General features: G+C 39.9%; 1 protein-coding gene across 1 annotated transcript in view; it reads right to left on the reverse strand.

The window, feature by feature from the left end:
* The window catches only part of LOC5574632 (Down syndrome cell adhesion molecule-like protein Dscam2), a 109,683-nt gene that overhangs the window by 42,239 nt on the left and 51,801 nt on the right, over nt 1-15,643 (reverse strand). The window contains exon 9 of the mRNA XM_021844202.1: nt 8,346-8,569. Within this exon, the coding sequence (XP_021699894.1) occupies nt 8,346-8,569 (224 nt within the window). The remainder of the gene's footprint in view (nt 1-8,345; nt 8,570-15,643) is intronic.

Below are 15,643 nucleotides of genomic sequence, written 5' to 3' on the forward strand. Positions count from 1 at the left end.
CATCGTCTCCAAAAGTGTTCACGGAGAGATTGCAAGTATTTCCATCGGGTCAAACGGTTTGCAGGGATATCTTCAAGCGTAGGCTCAGGAATAGCGACCAATTCTCTGCCGATAAGGAAATGACCAGGCGTTAAGGCAGAGGGTTCGTGGGTATCCAAAGAGTTAGCGAAGAGGGGACGCGAATTTAACACTGCTTCGATTTGTGTGAGAACAGTGTAGAACTCCTCAAATGTGAGGCAGGCATTCGACAAGACTTTCCGTAGGTGGGTTTTTGTACTCTTCACCCCAGCCTCCCACAATCCCCCAAAGTTGGGAGATCGAGGTGGAATGAATTTCCAGACGATTTCTCGTGCGCAACAAAACTTATCGATCTTTCCCATAGTCTGATCGTCGCGGAACAGCAAATAGAGATCATGGAGATCGGATTTAGCTCCGGCAAAGTTTGTGCCGTGGTCGGAATGGATTTCTTCCACGAGACCCCGACGGCTCACAAACCTTTGCAGAGCAGCGACAAATGCTGCAGATGACAGATCAGAAACTAATTCTACATGGATTGCCTTTGTGACAAGGCAAACAAAAATACATATGTAGGCCTTCACTCTCACGGACTTTCGGAGACCAACCTTTACGAAAACCGGACCGGCAAAGTCCACGCCGGTGTGAGAGAATGGAGCGGAAGGAACAACACGAGTCTCGGGTAAACGGCCCATCATGGGCTGCAGACAACGAGGACGACTGCGGAAACAAGTCACACACTTCCTCAAAACCTTCCGAATGGTTGATTTGGCGTTGATCAACCAGAACCTCTGACGAAGCAAGGACAATAATCCAGAGGGACCAAGATGAAGGTTTTCCAGGTGCATGTCTCGAATCAGCAAGTCACAAACTGGACTCTTATTCGGGAGTATGATTTGATGCCGTGCTTCGTAAGGCAGACGAGAATTCTCCAATCTACCGCCTACTCTTAGCAAGCCATCAACCAACATTGGATCTAGCGCAGCCAAACGACGACTGGGTTTCTTGGATGAGACCAGGCTAATTTCATCCGACATTTCAATACGTTGAACCAGTCCGATGATGACAATCATCGACTTACGCAGTTCGGGAACAGTCAGAGTTTTGGAAATTATGCGATTTGCACGGCTGGATCTGCAGTTGTTCACAAAACGCAAAGCATATCCGACTACTCGCTGCAACTTACGGAAAGATCCGAAAGCTTCAAGAAAGGGAACGTCATCCAAAGCAACGGTAGCACAGACAACTGGCAGAGTCAAAACTAGACAGGGTAATTCAGAATCTGAGATTGCATCAGGATTCGCTACTTCATACTGGCGCGATTTCAAAAAGGATGGTCCATTCCACCACAGACAATTGCTCGCAAGGGTTTGTGGCATTTGGCCTCTGGACACGACATCAGCTGGGTTTTCTTCCGATCGGATGTAAGACCACTCATAGCCTTCAGTAGTGGTGTTAATCTCCGTCACACGGTTGCGCACAAAGACCTCAAGCTGGTTGGCAGACTTCTTGAGCCAAGCGAGAACAATTCTACTATCGGACCACAAACAGACGCGCTGGAAGTCGTTTTTCAAAGCGGAAATGCACTTGGGAATCAATCTTGACAGTAACAGGGCGGCACACAATTCCATTTTTGGAATTGTCAAAGGAGTTAGCGGGGCGATTCTTGACTTACTACAGAGCAATGAGATCTTGATGCCTTTGGCAGCAACAACTCTCAGATAGACCACAGCTCCGTAGGCACGACTGGAAGCGTCGGCAAAACCATGTACTTCAATGTACTCGACACCTTCCAGTCCAACAAAGCGTGGAATTTTGATCATATCAATATGCTTCAAAGAATTCCGAAACTCAAGCCAAGACTTCAAAGTATCCTCATTCAAAGGATCGTCCCATCCTACCTTATTCTTCCACAAACGTTGCATAATCTCTTTGGCCAAAACTATCACCGGGGCAACTAGTCCCAAGGGATCAAACAACCGGGCTATCTCGGAAAAGACGATACGTTTGGTTGGCATGGACAATGGTTCGAATTTAAGCTCACAATGAAAACGAAAGATATCTTGCTCTGGATCCCATAGTAGGCCCAGGGTTTTGATAACTCTGTTGACATCTGAGCATTCAAATTCTATAAACTTCTCGCGGTCTTCCTCTGGAACAGTGTCGAGAATGGTTGCATCACTCGCACACCATTTATGGACTGGAAAACCACCTGAGTTGAACAGATTTGTCAAATCCGAACGGAGATTGACGGCCTGCTCAACAGTATCAGCTCCCGTCACCACGTCATCCACATAGACATCCTCTTCTACTACCTTGGACGCTATTGGAAAACGCTGGGATTCATCACGGGCTAACTGCAAAAGTGTTCGGGTGGCCAAATATGGAGCACTGGCTGTCCCATAAGTGACAGTAATCAACTCAAGAATCTGGAGTGGATCATCGGGGTTTTCCCTCCAAAAAATTCTTTGAAGACCAGAATGACTTTCATCAACCTGGATTCTTCTGTACATTTTGGAGATATCAGCTGTTATGGCATAACGATGCTTTCGGAATCGGAGGATTATCGAAAACAGATCGTCCTGGACGGTAGGACCGATCTTTAGAACATCGTTCAGAGATGGACCAGTTGATCGAGCCGAGGCATCGAAGACAACTCTTAATCGGGTAGTGGAACTGCTTGGTTTCAAGACCGCGTGGTGAGGCAAATAATGAACGAGCTTGTCAGGGGCATCATCAGATTCAGCTACAGGCTGGCAATGGGACAACGATTTGTATTCGTTAATGAAATCGACGTAAGCTTGTTTCAAGTCAGCATTCTTGGCAAAACGATTTTCGAGAATGTGGAAACGTTTCAGAGCTAATAAACGGTTATTCCCCAGTTCGCTTACGGATTCTTTCAACGGAAGATGGACAGTGTAAGTACCATTAGGATTTCGAACGGTAGTGGAACTGAAAAGCTGTTCACAATCTTGCTCTTCCTTAGACACGGCATCAATGGACTCAACCGACTCAACAGACCAAAACTTCTCCATACATTCTGTGAGCGGTCGCAAACTGGCTGTATAGCAATGCGGATTCTCATCAACATCCTCGGCACCACCGGCCACAACCCATCCCAAACGAGTTTCCTTTAGGATTGGCAGCTGACTACCAAGCATCAACTGACCGGGCAACATTAAATGGAAGAAAAGCTTCATTCCAATCAAAAGCTGAACTTCTCCAGGAGTATGGAAGTTTGGATCGGCAAGCAACAAACCTGAGGGAATGTTCCAAGACTGGGTATCTATCCTTCGACCAGGGAGGGGACCAGTCACCACATCGGTGACTAAACATTCGATTTTGGATTGGTAATTCGAACAACGGGAGCGGAATGAAAGTGTCGCCTTCCTATCGAGCACCGATCTTTTACCGGTTGCTCCAAACACTTCAACGTGGACAGGTTCCTGGTCGATTCCCAAACATTCTACTAATGAACGGGAAACCAAATGTGGTTGGGAACCACAGTCGAGGAATGCACGGCAAGGATGGGAATTTCCATGGCTGTCTAGGACGTCAACCATGGCCGTAAGCAAAAGTGTGCCATCCGACCGAGGAACCTTATGGACAGGATTAGACGTAACAGGAGGCGAAACACTTTCCACTGGAGGTGGAACTTCGGAACTAACGACAACTTGGGCAGATTCTGGTTTGGATTTTGGAATGTCAACAGGCTTTGGATCGGGTTTTGGAATTTTGGGCTCATGCAGTAGGGTATGGTGTCTTCCTTGACACTCCTGGCAAGATTTACTGGAAGAGCATTTCAAGGCAAGGTGGCCCTTCCTCAAACAATTGAAACAAAGATTAAGCTCTCTTACCTTGACTCTTCGTTGGGGTACCGTTAGGGAAACAAACCTGTCGCACTTGAAGTTGGGATGACTTGCACTACAGATCTCACAGGTCGCCTCACTATTAGCTACGGGTGTAGCCATAGCGAACGACTTCGCCGGTTGGGGCTTCAGGGTGGACTTCGGGTTGGATTCCTTGGTGGACGACAACTTCGGGTGGCTGGCTTCACAACGTTCCAACAAAGAACATCGCTCCTTCATAAACTTGATGGTGGCTTCATAGGTTGGGATTTCCTTATGGGGAATGGTGGCTTCCCACTGCTTCCTCGTCTCGGGGTCGAATGCATCGGACAGGATGACGACGACAAACCTCTCGGATACGCCTTCCAAATCCTGCTCTAACAGCTTCAATCCTTCGACGTGGCGGGTTACCTCGTTCAAAAGCTCCCTCATCTGCTTGGAGCTCTCCTTATTCATCCGCTTCAAACCCAGCAAGCCATGGATGTGAGAGTCTACTGCCTTTCGTTCGTCTTCGTACACGTCAAGCAATATCTCCCAAGCGTGGGCGAAATTTCCGTCGCTGAGTGTCTTCGGGTCGATAAGTTTCGCGGCGGAACCACCCGCTAGTGCCCGCTCAAGATGGTGTAGCTTCACAGCATTGGAGTCCCTGGATCGATTCATGATGTCGGAGAACACTTGCTGGAATCGTGGCCAATTTTCCGGCTTCCCATCAAATGACGGAATAGGAACCGGAAGTGGTTGCTGTTGGACAACAATCTGTGGTTGCATACCTGCATCGGGTTGGAGCACTTGCGGTGGTTGGTTGGGTTGCGGGGTAGCGGACGAAATCAGTCCTTCCACCAACATGGCGGTTTCCGTGTGGTGGGTCTCGAACTGAAGGTAGGTGGCATCATTGTCATCCAGCTTTTCCGGTGGCAGTAAAGCTGTGATTTGGTGGTGCAAATTGAGATACTCCTGGAAATGGGTCTCCAAATTCCTCGAGTACACTTTCAGCTGGGCAATGGTGAACTGCACGATGCCGCCTTCAATAACTTCCTCGATGGCTTTCCGGATCCGGGTCACTTTGGCCTTGGCTTGGCCACGGAGATGGACGAGCGTCTTCAGCTCGGCCATTTTGTCCTGCTTGCTTTTCACGGGGGTGTGTTCTAGCATTATCGACACACGTTTTAGCACTTTTTCTTCGTCCCGGTTGGGCACACACACTACTGGAACTGTCCTTTTTCACACACACACTGCGATTTTCACCGAACTTGTTCGGACCTGTTTCAATTTTTTCACTTCGCGCGAACTGTACTTCCGGAACGCGAGTGACGCCGTACGGGGTGGGATTATCGCGGAGCAATTTCTTTTTCCTCCACCAGAGCTGACTAAATGTCCTTCCAGCTGCGCTTGGAATGCCACCGATGCTGCTATCCGGTTCGAAATGGGACCAAACAATGTGTGGTGCACAAAGTGGCAAACGGGAGGGAACGGGATCCTTGCGGGTGTGCAATCGGTTCCAGCGACTGGCTAACAACAACCGGCCAGGGCTAGTAGGTTGCCCGTGTGCAGTCGAAACGGTGTCCACAGCAGATTACCGGAAAGGTCTGACCGTGGATCGAATCGAGGGGACAAACACTACTATGAAACCCTGGTTGTTGTTCCAGAAGCGGCGGAACTCGAATGCTGCTAGACAATTGGCTGTCCGCGTGCAATCGAACCGTGTCCACAATCGACTACCTCGGGTGGGATCAATTTGTGGACAGGAACGAACGGACCAACTCAAATTGCCAGCGTCAAACGGTGGACTGTATCTGGTCGGTGGTTCGGCAGCAGCAGCGATCGGCTCGACTGGCAGTGGAGGACGGGAACTGGATGCTCTTCGGTGAATGGAAAGAACTGCTGGCTTCTTCAATCGGCGATTTATTCTCGATCTTATCACTACAACGGTTAAAAAAATACTGATACGCATTGCGCAACGTGGTTTACTTATATACCTATGTTTTTAGCATCGTGGCAATCGACTGACTCAAATAGGCTCCTCCCATCTTCATGGAAATGTCAAAAGACGAAACAAAAACAACAAAAAGGAACAAAAACTACAAAGCTGGATGGGAGAGGGTTGCTGCGATGGAAAATTCTGGCTGACTTTTGGATTGGCTGACTTACAAACTAACATTTATTACTTTTCGTATCGGGAATGGGGGAAAGGTATTGACTTTTGTGGATATTGGGGAAAAGGCGCAAATGACTAATTAACATGGGGAGTGGGGAAAAGGGGCAATGATTTTGGGTTTACATTAAGGTAATGGATTTTAGGGCTGAATTCAAACAAAATGGTGGAAAACAAATAAAACAAAAATGACTTAAAACTAAACTTCGGTTTTGAACCGAACACGTATATAACATCAAAAATATTTGATAATTTGAAAACTGGTCAAATTATCAAATTTAATGGTATGGAGCTCTAAATGTGATACAATCAAACCTCTATGAGTCGAAAATTAAGAGACCATCGTTTCATGGAAATATCGAGTCATAGATCAGATATTCCTTGGAAAGCTGTTTGAGGGAACCATCGTAGTAACCAAGATTTTTTGAATTTTTTTTGCTATAAGAACTGATTAGAATACGTGTTCCCAGAATATTGAAATGAGTAATTTTGGCAAATCTATTTGAGAAAAGCAGGATGCCAACATCTGAAATATCGTCTGCCCAATTGAATTATTTGTCAGTTTGTGAAACAAATTTCAACGAAAATCTCACAAGTTTTCACATACTTGTGTACTTCGAAACGCTCTTCAAATTTCATAACGCCCGTTTTTACACTCACTCCTACATGGATGATCTTCAAATGTTGTACAACATTTTGAAGACACCCACCCACAATTTGGGAATAGTCCCATTATGTTATTTGTGACTATGAATTAATCACATCTACGTTATTTTTTTAAGGAAATTCAGATTCGCCTTCTTTACGCAAATGACGCGCGACATGTTCGATCCTGCCCTCATCGCCCGCTCCCGCAGGAGCAAGCGTCAAGGTCGAAGGATCAAACAACACTCAATACACATGAGATGCAATGTTTGACAAAGTCTTGTCACAGCTTTGTCTATTACAATTTAAAAATGAGTGTGCCTAGAGGTACAGACAAAAAGAGATGGAATAGTTATGCATGTGTGGAATCAATAATTCTTAAAATTATTAGAGCATATCTTTCTAAATTAAGTGTCTTCTACCATGCCTTCTTCAAATGATATGAGATGATATTTTAAGTTTCTCCCACTTTCACCCCCTTTCTAGCTTTTTTGCCCCCCAAATTAAATTTTATAATTGAATCCGCCCACTTTGGGAATCACTACTCTTCAACATGGCATTGAACAAACAATGAAAAATCCGCAAGATGATTATAAAATTAAGCCAAATCTCGAGTTTTCAAGAGCACTAATATTGAGAATCAAACAGCGCACTGAGCTGAAAATTTGATCGATTGGTCATCATCAGCAAGCAACCAATCGTTCAGATTTTCAAGGCAAACGGTTGTCAGGTTCTCTAGATTTGTGGTGCACATGCAAATTCGAAGTTTGGCTTCCTTTTATAATCACCTTAAAAGTATCACACTGACATGTGAAAAGTGTAAGTGATATTTTGATCTATTTTGCAATGAATACATATTCTGAAAAAATCTCTTGTCTTCAAAATTTGCAATATCGCAATAGCGATTTTCCCGTTCAACGGAAAAAATAGAATACAGGAGTAGGACGAAAAGGTTGAAATATATAAAAAAATGTGAGAATTGAAACACGCATAACTTTCTTAAAAATGATGATGATGATGATGATGAACAAGATGTTCCGGTTATTTTTTCTGGACATTGTGACTATTTCCCAACGGAGTTGTAACGGATTTCCGAAGGATGTCAGCGCTTATATTTTAAGCTGCCGTGAATTTTCATTTTTGTTTATAAAAATCTGAGCAGATTCCGTTGAAATCCACCGGCAGAATAACCATTTCGTCAAAAACCGTTGCGAAAAAGTGATTATATTTGTTTTTTTTTAATTATGTCAAAATACATAAAAAAAAAACAAAACAAAATATCTAAACCCTACTAAGTTCACTGGTGGCCCTGTGACAGGTCCCGAGTGCCCAGAGGGATGTGGCTACTGCAAAACATAAATGGAGTATGGGCATCAAATTTTATGATTTTTATCGAAAGTGACTCTAGAAATACTCACAAGATTGGCCGGTATACCGGCCTCCCAGTAGCAAGTTTCGGGTGCCCAACCCAAAAGATGTGACCAAATCAGGGCACGTCACAAACCATACCATGCTATTTGTATGAAGTGAAAAATTTTAAAGCCATTTTCCTCGAAATTCGGCTTGCGCCACTTGCACTCCTTTGCTTCCAACCCCCTCAATTGACTTAAACAACCATGCATCAGTCTGCTCTATTCACCTATTCACAGTAAATAATGGTTTAAACGTTGTTCTATTTTCATCACCTTTTGAAATCGTTTCCCATACGGTCGGTGTCGGCTAAAGCATGTCCGTTATGAAACCACTCAATTTTTCCAATTTCCGAACCAACGATAGTGCAATTAAATTTTGCCGTGCTGCCAGTATTGATCACCTGTATCTGTGGATTGATGTGCGCTGATAATTCCGAGTTGATTGTCAGACGTATTTGGAGCTTCTGTTCTCCAAATTGATTAGATGCCTTGCATATCTACAATGGATTATATTGAGATATACATTGATACGAATTAGAGTGATTTATTTCTCGACTATATTTGATTTGAAAAATATTCTAAAGAAGATTCAAATTTATATTAAAAATATGTCAATTTCAGTGAAATTATTCATAGACAATTAAACTAAATCAAATCTCTATAATAAAAAATACATTGAAAAAATATAATCAAAATCCATGCAAAAAAAAAAGAAAAGAAAAGTAATTACCATCACCGTAAAGTATTGCTCTAAACAAAATAAAAAATTCTCAAGTGACAAGAACATGCATTTTAAAAATAACATTCAACGAACGCATGCACACAGGATATTTAAGTTTCAGAATTTTGATTATTTGATTTAAATCACTGTTTCTCAACCTTGGTAACGGCGAAAAAACGACTGCTTTTAATATGGTCAGGGGTCCGCGGACCCCTTGTTGAGAAACGTGGATTTAAATGATCAAATCCAAACGAATTTAAATTATGAAACGAATTTCATAATTTAAATGAATGTATTTATTCTAAGGATTTACTGAAACTTTCAAGCTGTCGAATCATTATCGTTCGGTAATGTTCGATGGTTTCTTAAATTTTTAAACATTATTGTAACCTTTTCAACTCGTGATTTATCAGATATTTTAAACATAAAATTGAATTTATGGATGCTGTTTGATAATGTGGCAATGTTTATCAACATGAAGAAAGTTCTAGAAAATTGCAATGCAAAGCCTAGTAAATCGCTGGGCACGTAGTGAGCGATCTCTGTCAAATCCTGTTGAAGTGGTGAAAAACTGTTATTGTGGAATAGAATTGTTGCAACAAGAATGAGAGATGACAATGTCTTTGTTGTTGCATGTTGGTTGACAATGGATTACTTGCTTTGCTCTTGGTCATAGTTGATAAGCGAAAGTTTTCTCATTTAATTGTGTATGCGGGAGGACATCCAACTTAAAATTTCTTGTGAGTGGAAGCTATAATCAAAAAAATATTTTTTATTACACCTACCATCATCATGCATAGTTACATGCATGGCCTGATTCGGTACTCACCACATAGTAACGCACTTGCGCTAGTGTCTATGCACGAAAAATCGCTAAAAGGTAACGCGAAAAATATTGTAATGCATCTAACAAATTATTTCTCAAAATGGATTACCTGTTTCGCTCATGTCCACAGTTGATCAGCAGAAGTTTTCTCGTTTCATTTTGTATGGGGAAAGGCATCTAACTTCAAATTTCTCGTGAATGAAAGCTTTGATCGAAAAAATATTAGGTAGGCGTGATAGCCATCCTCCTTGCGCACAATCGGTACCGAATATTTTTTTCGAAAATAGCTCCCAAATTTGAGAAATAATTCGTTAGATGCTTTTCGCCATACAAAAATTTTTCGCGTTTACCTGTTAGCGATTTTCGTGCATAGACACTAGAGCATGTGCGTTACCTACTATGTGGCGAGTAACCCATTGCACTATGGTCCAGGAATCAGTTTTACGCGGAAAGATGCATTTTGAGTTTTAGAATGAAACATTAGACGAAAATGATCTTCTACAAAGTTGTTTGTATTAGTAAGGTCCTTTGTTTGGTGTTATTGAAAATTAGGGTGAACCACATTTTCATAGAAATTGTGTAACTAACTTTCTTATTTGCAGAAATTATATTATACTTGCTTGAGCAAAGTTGTAGACCATTCCATTTCTAGCAACTTTGCCAAAAAAAGTTTTTTTTTGTATCTCTTAAATTGCCCGATTTAGAGCTATTTTCCTACGGTGACATAGGGTGGTCCGAACAAAACTGATTTTCTGGCTCTAGAGTTTTCAATTCAAATTTCTCATCAAAGTAGTCTATGAAACACTTTAGAGCTTTGAAAAATGCGTAATTTGGTGAGTGAAGAAACTCGCTGTCTCCTTCCGTTTGAGAGTTATTGTTGTTTTTCTCTCAAAAACATACCTATTTTGATTGAGAATATCTCTGATTGGGGCAAATATAAAAAATATCTTTTGACGGCATTCAGAAGACAAAATAATATTGTATATTATATTAAAAAATTACAGATGTGTTATTTTTGTAACTCCAATAAAATGTCTTGAAAACAAATATTTTTTATCACAAAAACTTTAATAACTTTTGAACTGAAATAGATATCACAAATCTTTTTGCATGAAAATTTGCGGTTTGTTAAGTTCTAAAAGTCGTTCATAGACTACTTTGACGAGAAACTAATATTAAAAATACTAGAGTTGAAAAACTTATTTTTGTTGGACCACCCTGCGATGATTAGTAAAAAATGCTCTAGATTGGTCAAATTTTGAGCTACAGAAAAACTTTTTTTGGCAAAGTTGATCAAAATTTTAAGTTCTACTGCTTTGCCTAAGAGTAAATACTAGTATTTTTGCAAATAAAAAGTTGATTATATGATTTGTGTGATATTGTGGACCACCCTAGTTTTAAATGACACAGTATGAAAGCTTACATTTTCATAAACAATTCTGTAGAAGATCATTTTTGTCTAAAATTTTATTTTCATGCTCAAAATGCAAAATAATAAAAAAAATACATACACAATACAAAAATACTTTGAAATTTTTCAAAACAGTTTAAGAGCCCTATCTTTCTTATTTTAGATTTCTCGTCAAAGCGGTCCATGAACGACTTTTAGAACTTAACAAAACGCAAATTTTCATGCAAAAATATAGTTGATATCTATTTTAGGGTTGAGGGCCCAGATAGCCGTAGCGGTAAACGCGCAGCTATTCAGCAAGACCAAGCTGAGGGTCGTGGGTTCGAATCCCACCGGTCGAGGATCTTTTCGGGTTGGAAATTTTCTCGACTTCCCAGGGCATAAAGTATCATCGTACCTGCCACACGATATACGCATGCAAAAATGGTCATTGGCATAGTAAGCTCTCAGTTAATAACTGTGGAAGTGCTCATAAGAACACTAAGCTGAGAAGCAGGCTCTGTCCCAGTGGGGACGTAACGCCAGAAAGAAGAAGATCTATTTTAGTTCAAAAGTTATTAAAAATTTTCTGCTAAAATTCCTTCGATTTTCAGGGCACTCTATTAGAGTTTCAAAAATAACACATTTGTAATTTTTTGATATAATACACAATTTTATTTTGTTTTTTTAATGGCGCCAAAAGATATTTTTTATGTTTGCCCCAATCAGAGATATTCACAATCAAAGTAGGCATGTTTTTGACAGAAAAACAACAATAACTCTCAAACGGAAGGAGACAGCGAGTTTCTTCACTCACCAAATTACGCATTTTTCAAAGCTCTAAAAGTGTTTCATAGAGTACTTTGATGAGAAATTTGAATTAAAAACTCTAGAGCCAGCAAACCAGTTTTGTTCGGACCACCCTATGTCACCGTAGGAAAATAGCTCTAAATCGGTCAATTTAAGAGATACAAAAAAACTTTTTTTGGCAAAGTTGCTAGAAATTGAATGGTCTACAACTTTGCTGAAGCATTAATAATATAATTTCTACAAATAAGAAAGTTAGTTACAGAATTTCTATGAAAATGTGGTCCACCCTAATTTTCAATAACACCAAACAAAGGACCTTACTAATACAAACAACTTTGTAGAAGACCATTTTCGTCTAATGTTTCATTCTAAAGCTCAAAATGCATCTTTCCGCATAAAACTGATTCCTGGACCACTGTGCATTGGGAACGATTTTCGAAAAAATATTTGGTACCGGTTGTGCGTAAGGTTTATGGACAAAAGGTCGAAAGACAAAACGTCGAAAGGATAAAAGGCGAAAGGACAAAAAGTCGAAAATTATTTGCTTGGTGGGAAATTTTTCCTTCTTTGAAAAAAGATTTTCGACATTTTGTCCCTGAAATTTAGTTTTTCGACCTTTTGTCCTTTCGACCTTTTGTCTTTCGACCTTCTATCCATTCGACATTTTGTCATAGATTCTGTGCGTAATGATGATGGCTATCACGCCTACCAAACATTTTTTTTCGATTAGAGATTCAATTCAGAATATATTTGAAGTTAGATGCCTTTCCCCATACAAAATAAAACGAGAAAACTTCTGCTGATCAATTGTGGACAAGAGCAAAGCAGGTAATCCATTGTTGACGCGGTTTTATTGTAATAACAATGTAATACCAATAAATGAATGAATGGGTCCTTCAGCAAACATCTAAGGGATGGTACACAAATTAAATCACGCTGTTCAGCTGTTTCGACCCCTTCCCCTTGTCACGCTTGGATCTCCCCCTTGGAGCGTGACATAATTTGTGCATGACCCCTAAGAAGGAAAAATATGCGTGCGCAATGTTTGCACGAACGTTCTTATCAATATTGCAATATTGCACGAACGTTCTTATCAAGGTCTAATTTTGTCTGTGGCCTAATTATCATCAGAAACAAATAGTTTTATCACCCCCTATTTTTTCTATTTTTTAACGTCAGCTCTAACGAACGTCAGTTTAATATGAAATGCAAAAACATGCAATATATGTAGGTAAGTTCTTTAGTTTTTACTGTTGCAAACTTAAAACAAATCAACATTTTTTTAAGTTAATTGTTTAAGAAATTTTCATTGTGATCTCTGCTTACAATAAGAAGTAAGAGTATTAAAAATATTTAATTTTAATTATGTTCAATGAAAATTCCGTCATACTACAAGATTTTATGAATGACATTGTTATTAAACTAAACCTTGTCAAAAAATAACTTTAGTAAAAAAAAAATGATCATAATACCATAAGCTGTGTTGAGTTTTTATCATTTTCATATCAGTAATCATATTGAGAATGTTATTTAGTTGCAAGAATCCATTCGTCACTATTTCTGAAGCTCCCCCTATTTGTTACCCGCATTTGGCCCGCAGGACCACTGGTGTGAACTTTGGAATTTGCCTGTGAAGTACCCTTGGTGTTGAGGAGTTTCTTTAAACCGTCCTTGCTGAAAACCGTAGAAGAAGTGTAGTGCGTGAAGTCTAGTCGAATCTCTTAGGTGACAATAATCTTTGGTGTAATGTCTAGAGGAATTCAGGAATAAATACTTGGAGTGATTTTCCTATAGCAGCGTTCTTCGAACATTCTTAGACTATCACCCCCAGTATTGCCTTGAATAGAATACACCAGCGCAACACTCTGAAAATATGCAAGTTTCAAACATTATTTGCTTGTCACAATAAGAATACCAAAAATGTTTCGTTAAACTTTGACTTTTCGATTGTAAACTTTTTTTTCAAAAATTAATTGGATCTGCTTATGCTTAATGATGACCAAACCTACCAAATACATGCATATTGATTTGGGATTTCAGTTTTATTTGCAATAATAAAAAAAAAATCTTTAGATGCATACAATTGCCATACAATTATTTCCGGATTTATCTTCTTGACATTTTTCGTGCATAATAGTATTACCCAAGTACTATGATGCTACTATCAGTCGAAGTAGGTAACTCATCCAAGCTCTGAAAATTTCAACCTGATAAGACTATTATTGGGACACACACTACCACTGGATCAGCCACCCTATGCGAATTTTTGAAATATATGATAATATTTATTAATTGGTAACTAGACCAATTTTTAAAGCATTGAAATTTAAAGTCGTTAAATTATAAGCTTCAAGTTGATTTTATACGGTCTGCGTTTTCCGGTAGGTACTAGGGGATCACCCCATAAACGCGTGTGCACTTTTTGTGTTATTTTCCTCTTATACCGATTCACGTGCTTCTAATTTAGTTGTCCTGTCACAGTTCTGTTTGCTGCATAATGTAGTCTATAAAAAGTATTACCATGATACGACAGCATGTAGGGTTAATGAGTCGATAACCACTCCAAAAAATAGATGTGCAATAAAGTAAATATTGAATAATTGAATTTTGAGTGGTTCATGATTTTCCAATTCTATATAGAATTTCCGCCTGGCTTGATTCAATGAGCAGAGTATCATCCTTTCACCACACACATTTATCTCCATACGTACCCACAGCATCCTGCCGTACTTCAGTTGATGGTAGAGTTGATTATCTAAAGAAGTATGTAGTAACTGTTTTGATATTATATCCATTTGCAATGCAAATCCCATATCACTGTGTTCATGTGGGGGATGGTGAGTATGTTACATTTGTATATGTGCGTATGGTTTGTGGCGTACGTGTGCTGCCTCTCTATATTTCGGAGCGTATCGTCGTCTACGGTGCAATTTAAAGCGTATCTATCTATTTTCTCCTATATATCTCGCTCGTGGCTATCTTGAACGTGCATGAATGTTGCAATTTCCTATCACTCGATATGTGCCTTCCTTTCTCTATCCATCAGACACCTTTTGATGTACTTACTGATGCTCGTAGAGAAAGCTAGGAAAGGAAGTAACGGGAACGCGCGCCTACAAAGCGTTACAGACTATACAGAACACAAAGCAGACATTCTACACTGAAAATGATCGCAAGGTATGCACCTTGGAAATCCATGTCTATGCTCTCAAATTAATCTTACTAATAAATTGAACCGCATTTTTGGTTTTTATTTGAATGTTTGGTCCCTTTGTTGAACTTGGGCGCCCCGTTTCAAATAGACATTCTACCTTTTTCAGATTAATCAGCTGACACTATGACTTGGTGAGTTTCTACCAACTATTAAAGTTAATTTGATGACATCGATATTTGCCAGTACCAAAAAAGGGTGTTCTTATATTGCCAAAATATTTGGCTTTATTTGATTTTTAATTCCCTGAAAAATTTAAATCCTTAACTGGAAAGTAGTACAGGTTCTCATTCTAAACATAATTATATCGTATAACATTTCGTTTCAATTAGTATCAGTAATGAATCGTGAGATGCACGATTGAACAGATTTGCTAGATAATAAAATGTTATACAGTTAGGTCTCCAAACTACGATTAGAGTAAAATGCGAATTAAAATGTCAGCTCGATCGGTGAAACAATAATTTAGCGCCTGCCGTTCAAAGTTTGTGTCGAATTCACTATAGGAAAACTTATTTTTGCAATGAAAAATCTCCAGAGGTCGTGATCTTTTTAAAAATATCTAAATGCAGATCTCGATAGGGGTTTTTTCTAGTATTACGTAACGCAAAAT

Source organism: Aedes aegypti, chromosome 2 (genome assembly GCF_002204515.2).
Source record: "Aedes aegypti strain LVP_AGWG chromosome 2, AaegL5.0 Primary Assembly, whole genome shotgun sequence".
In the NCBI taxonomy this organism is placed as follows: Eukaryota; Metazoa; Arthropoda; class Insecta; order Diptera; family Culicidae; genus Aedes; species Aedes aegypti.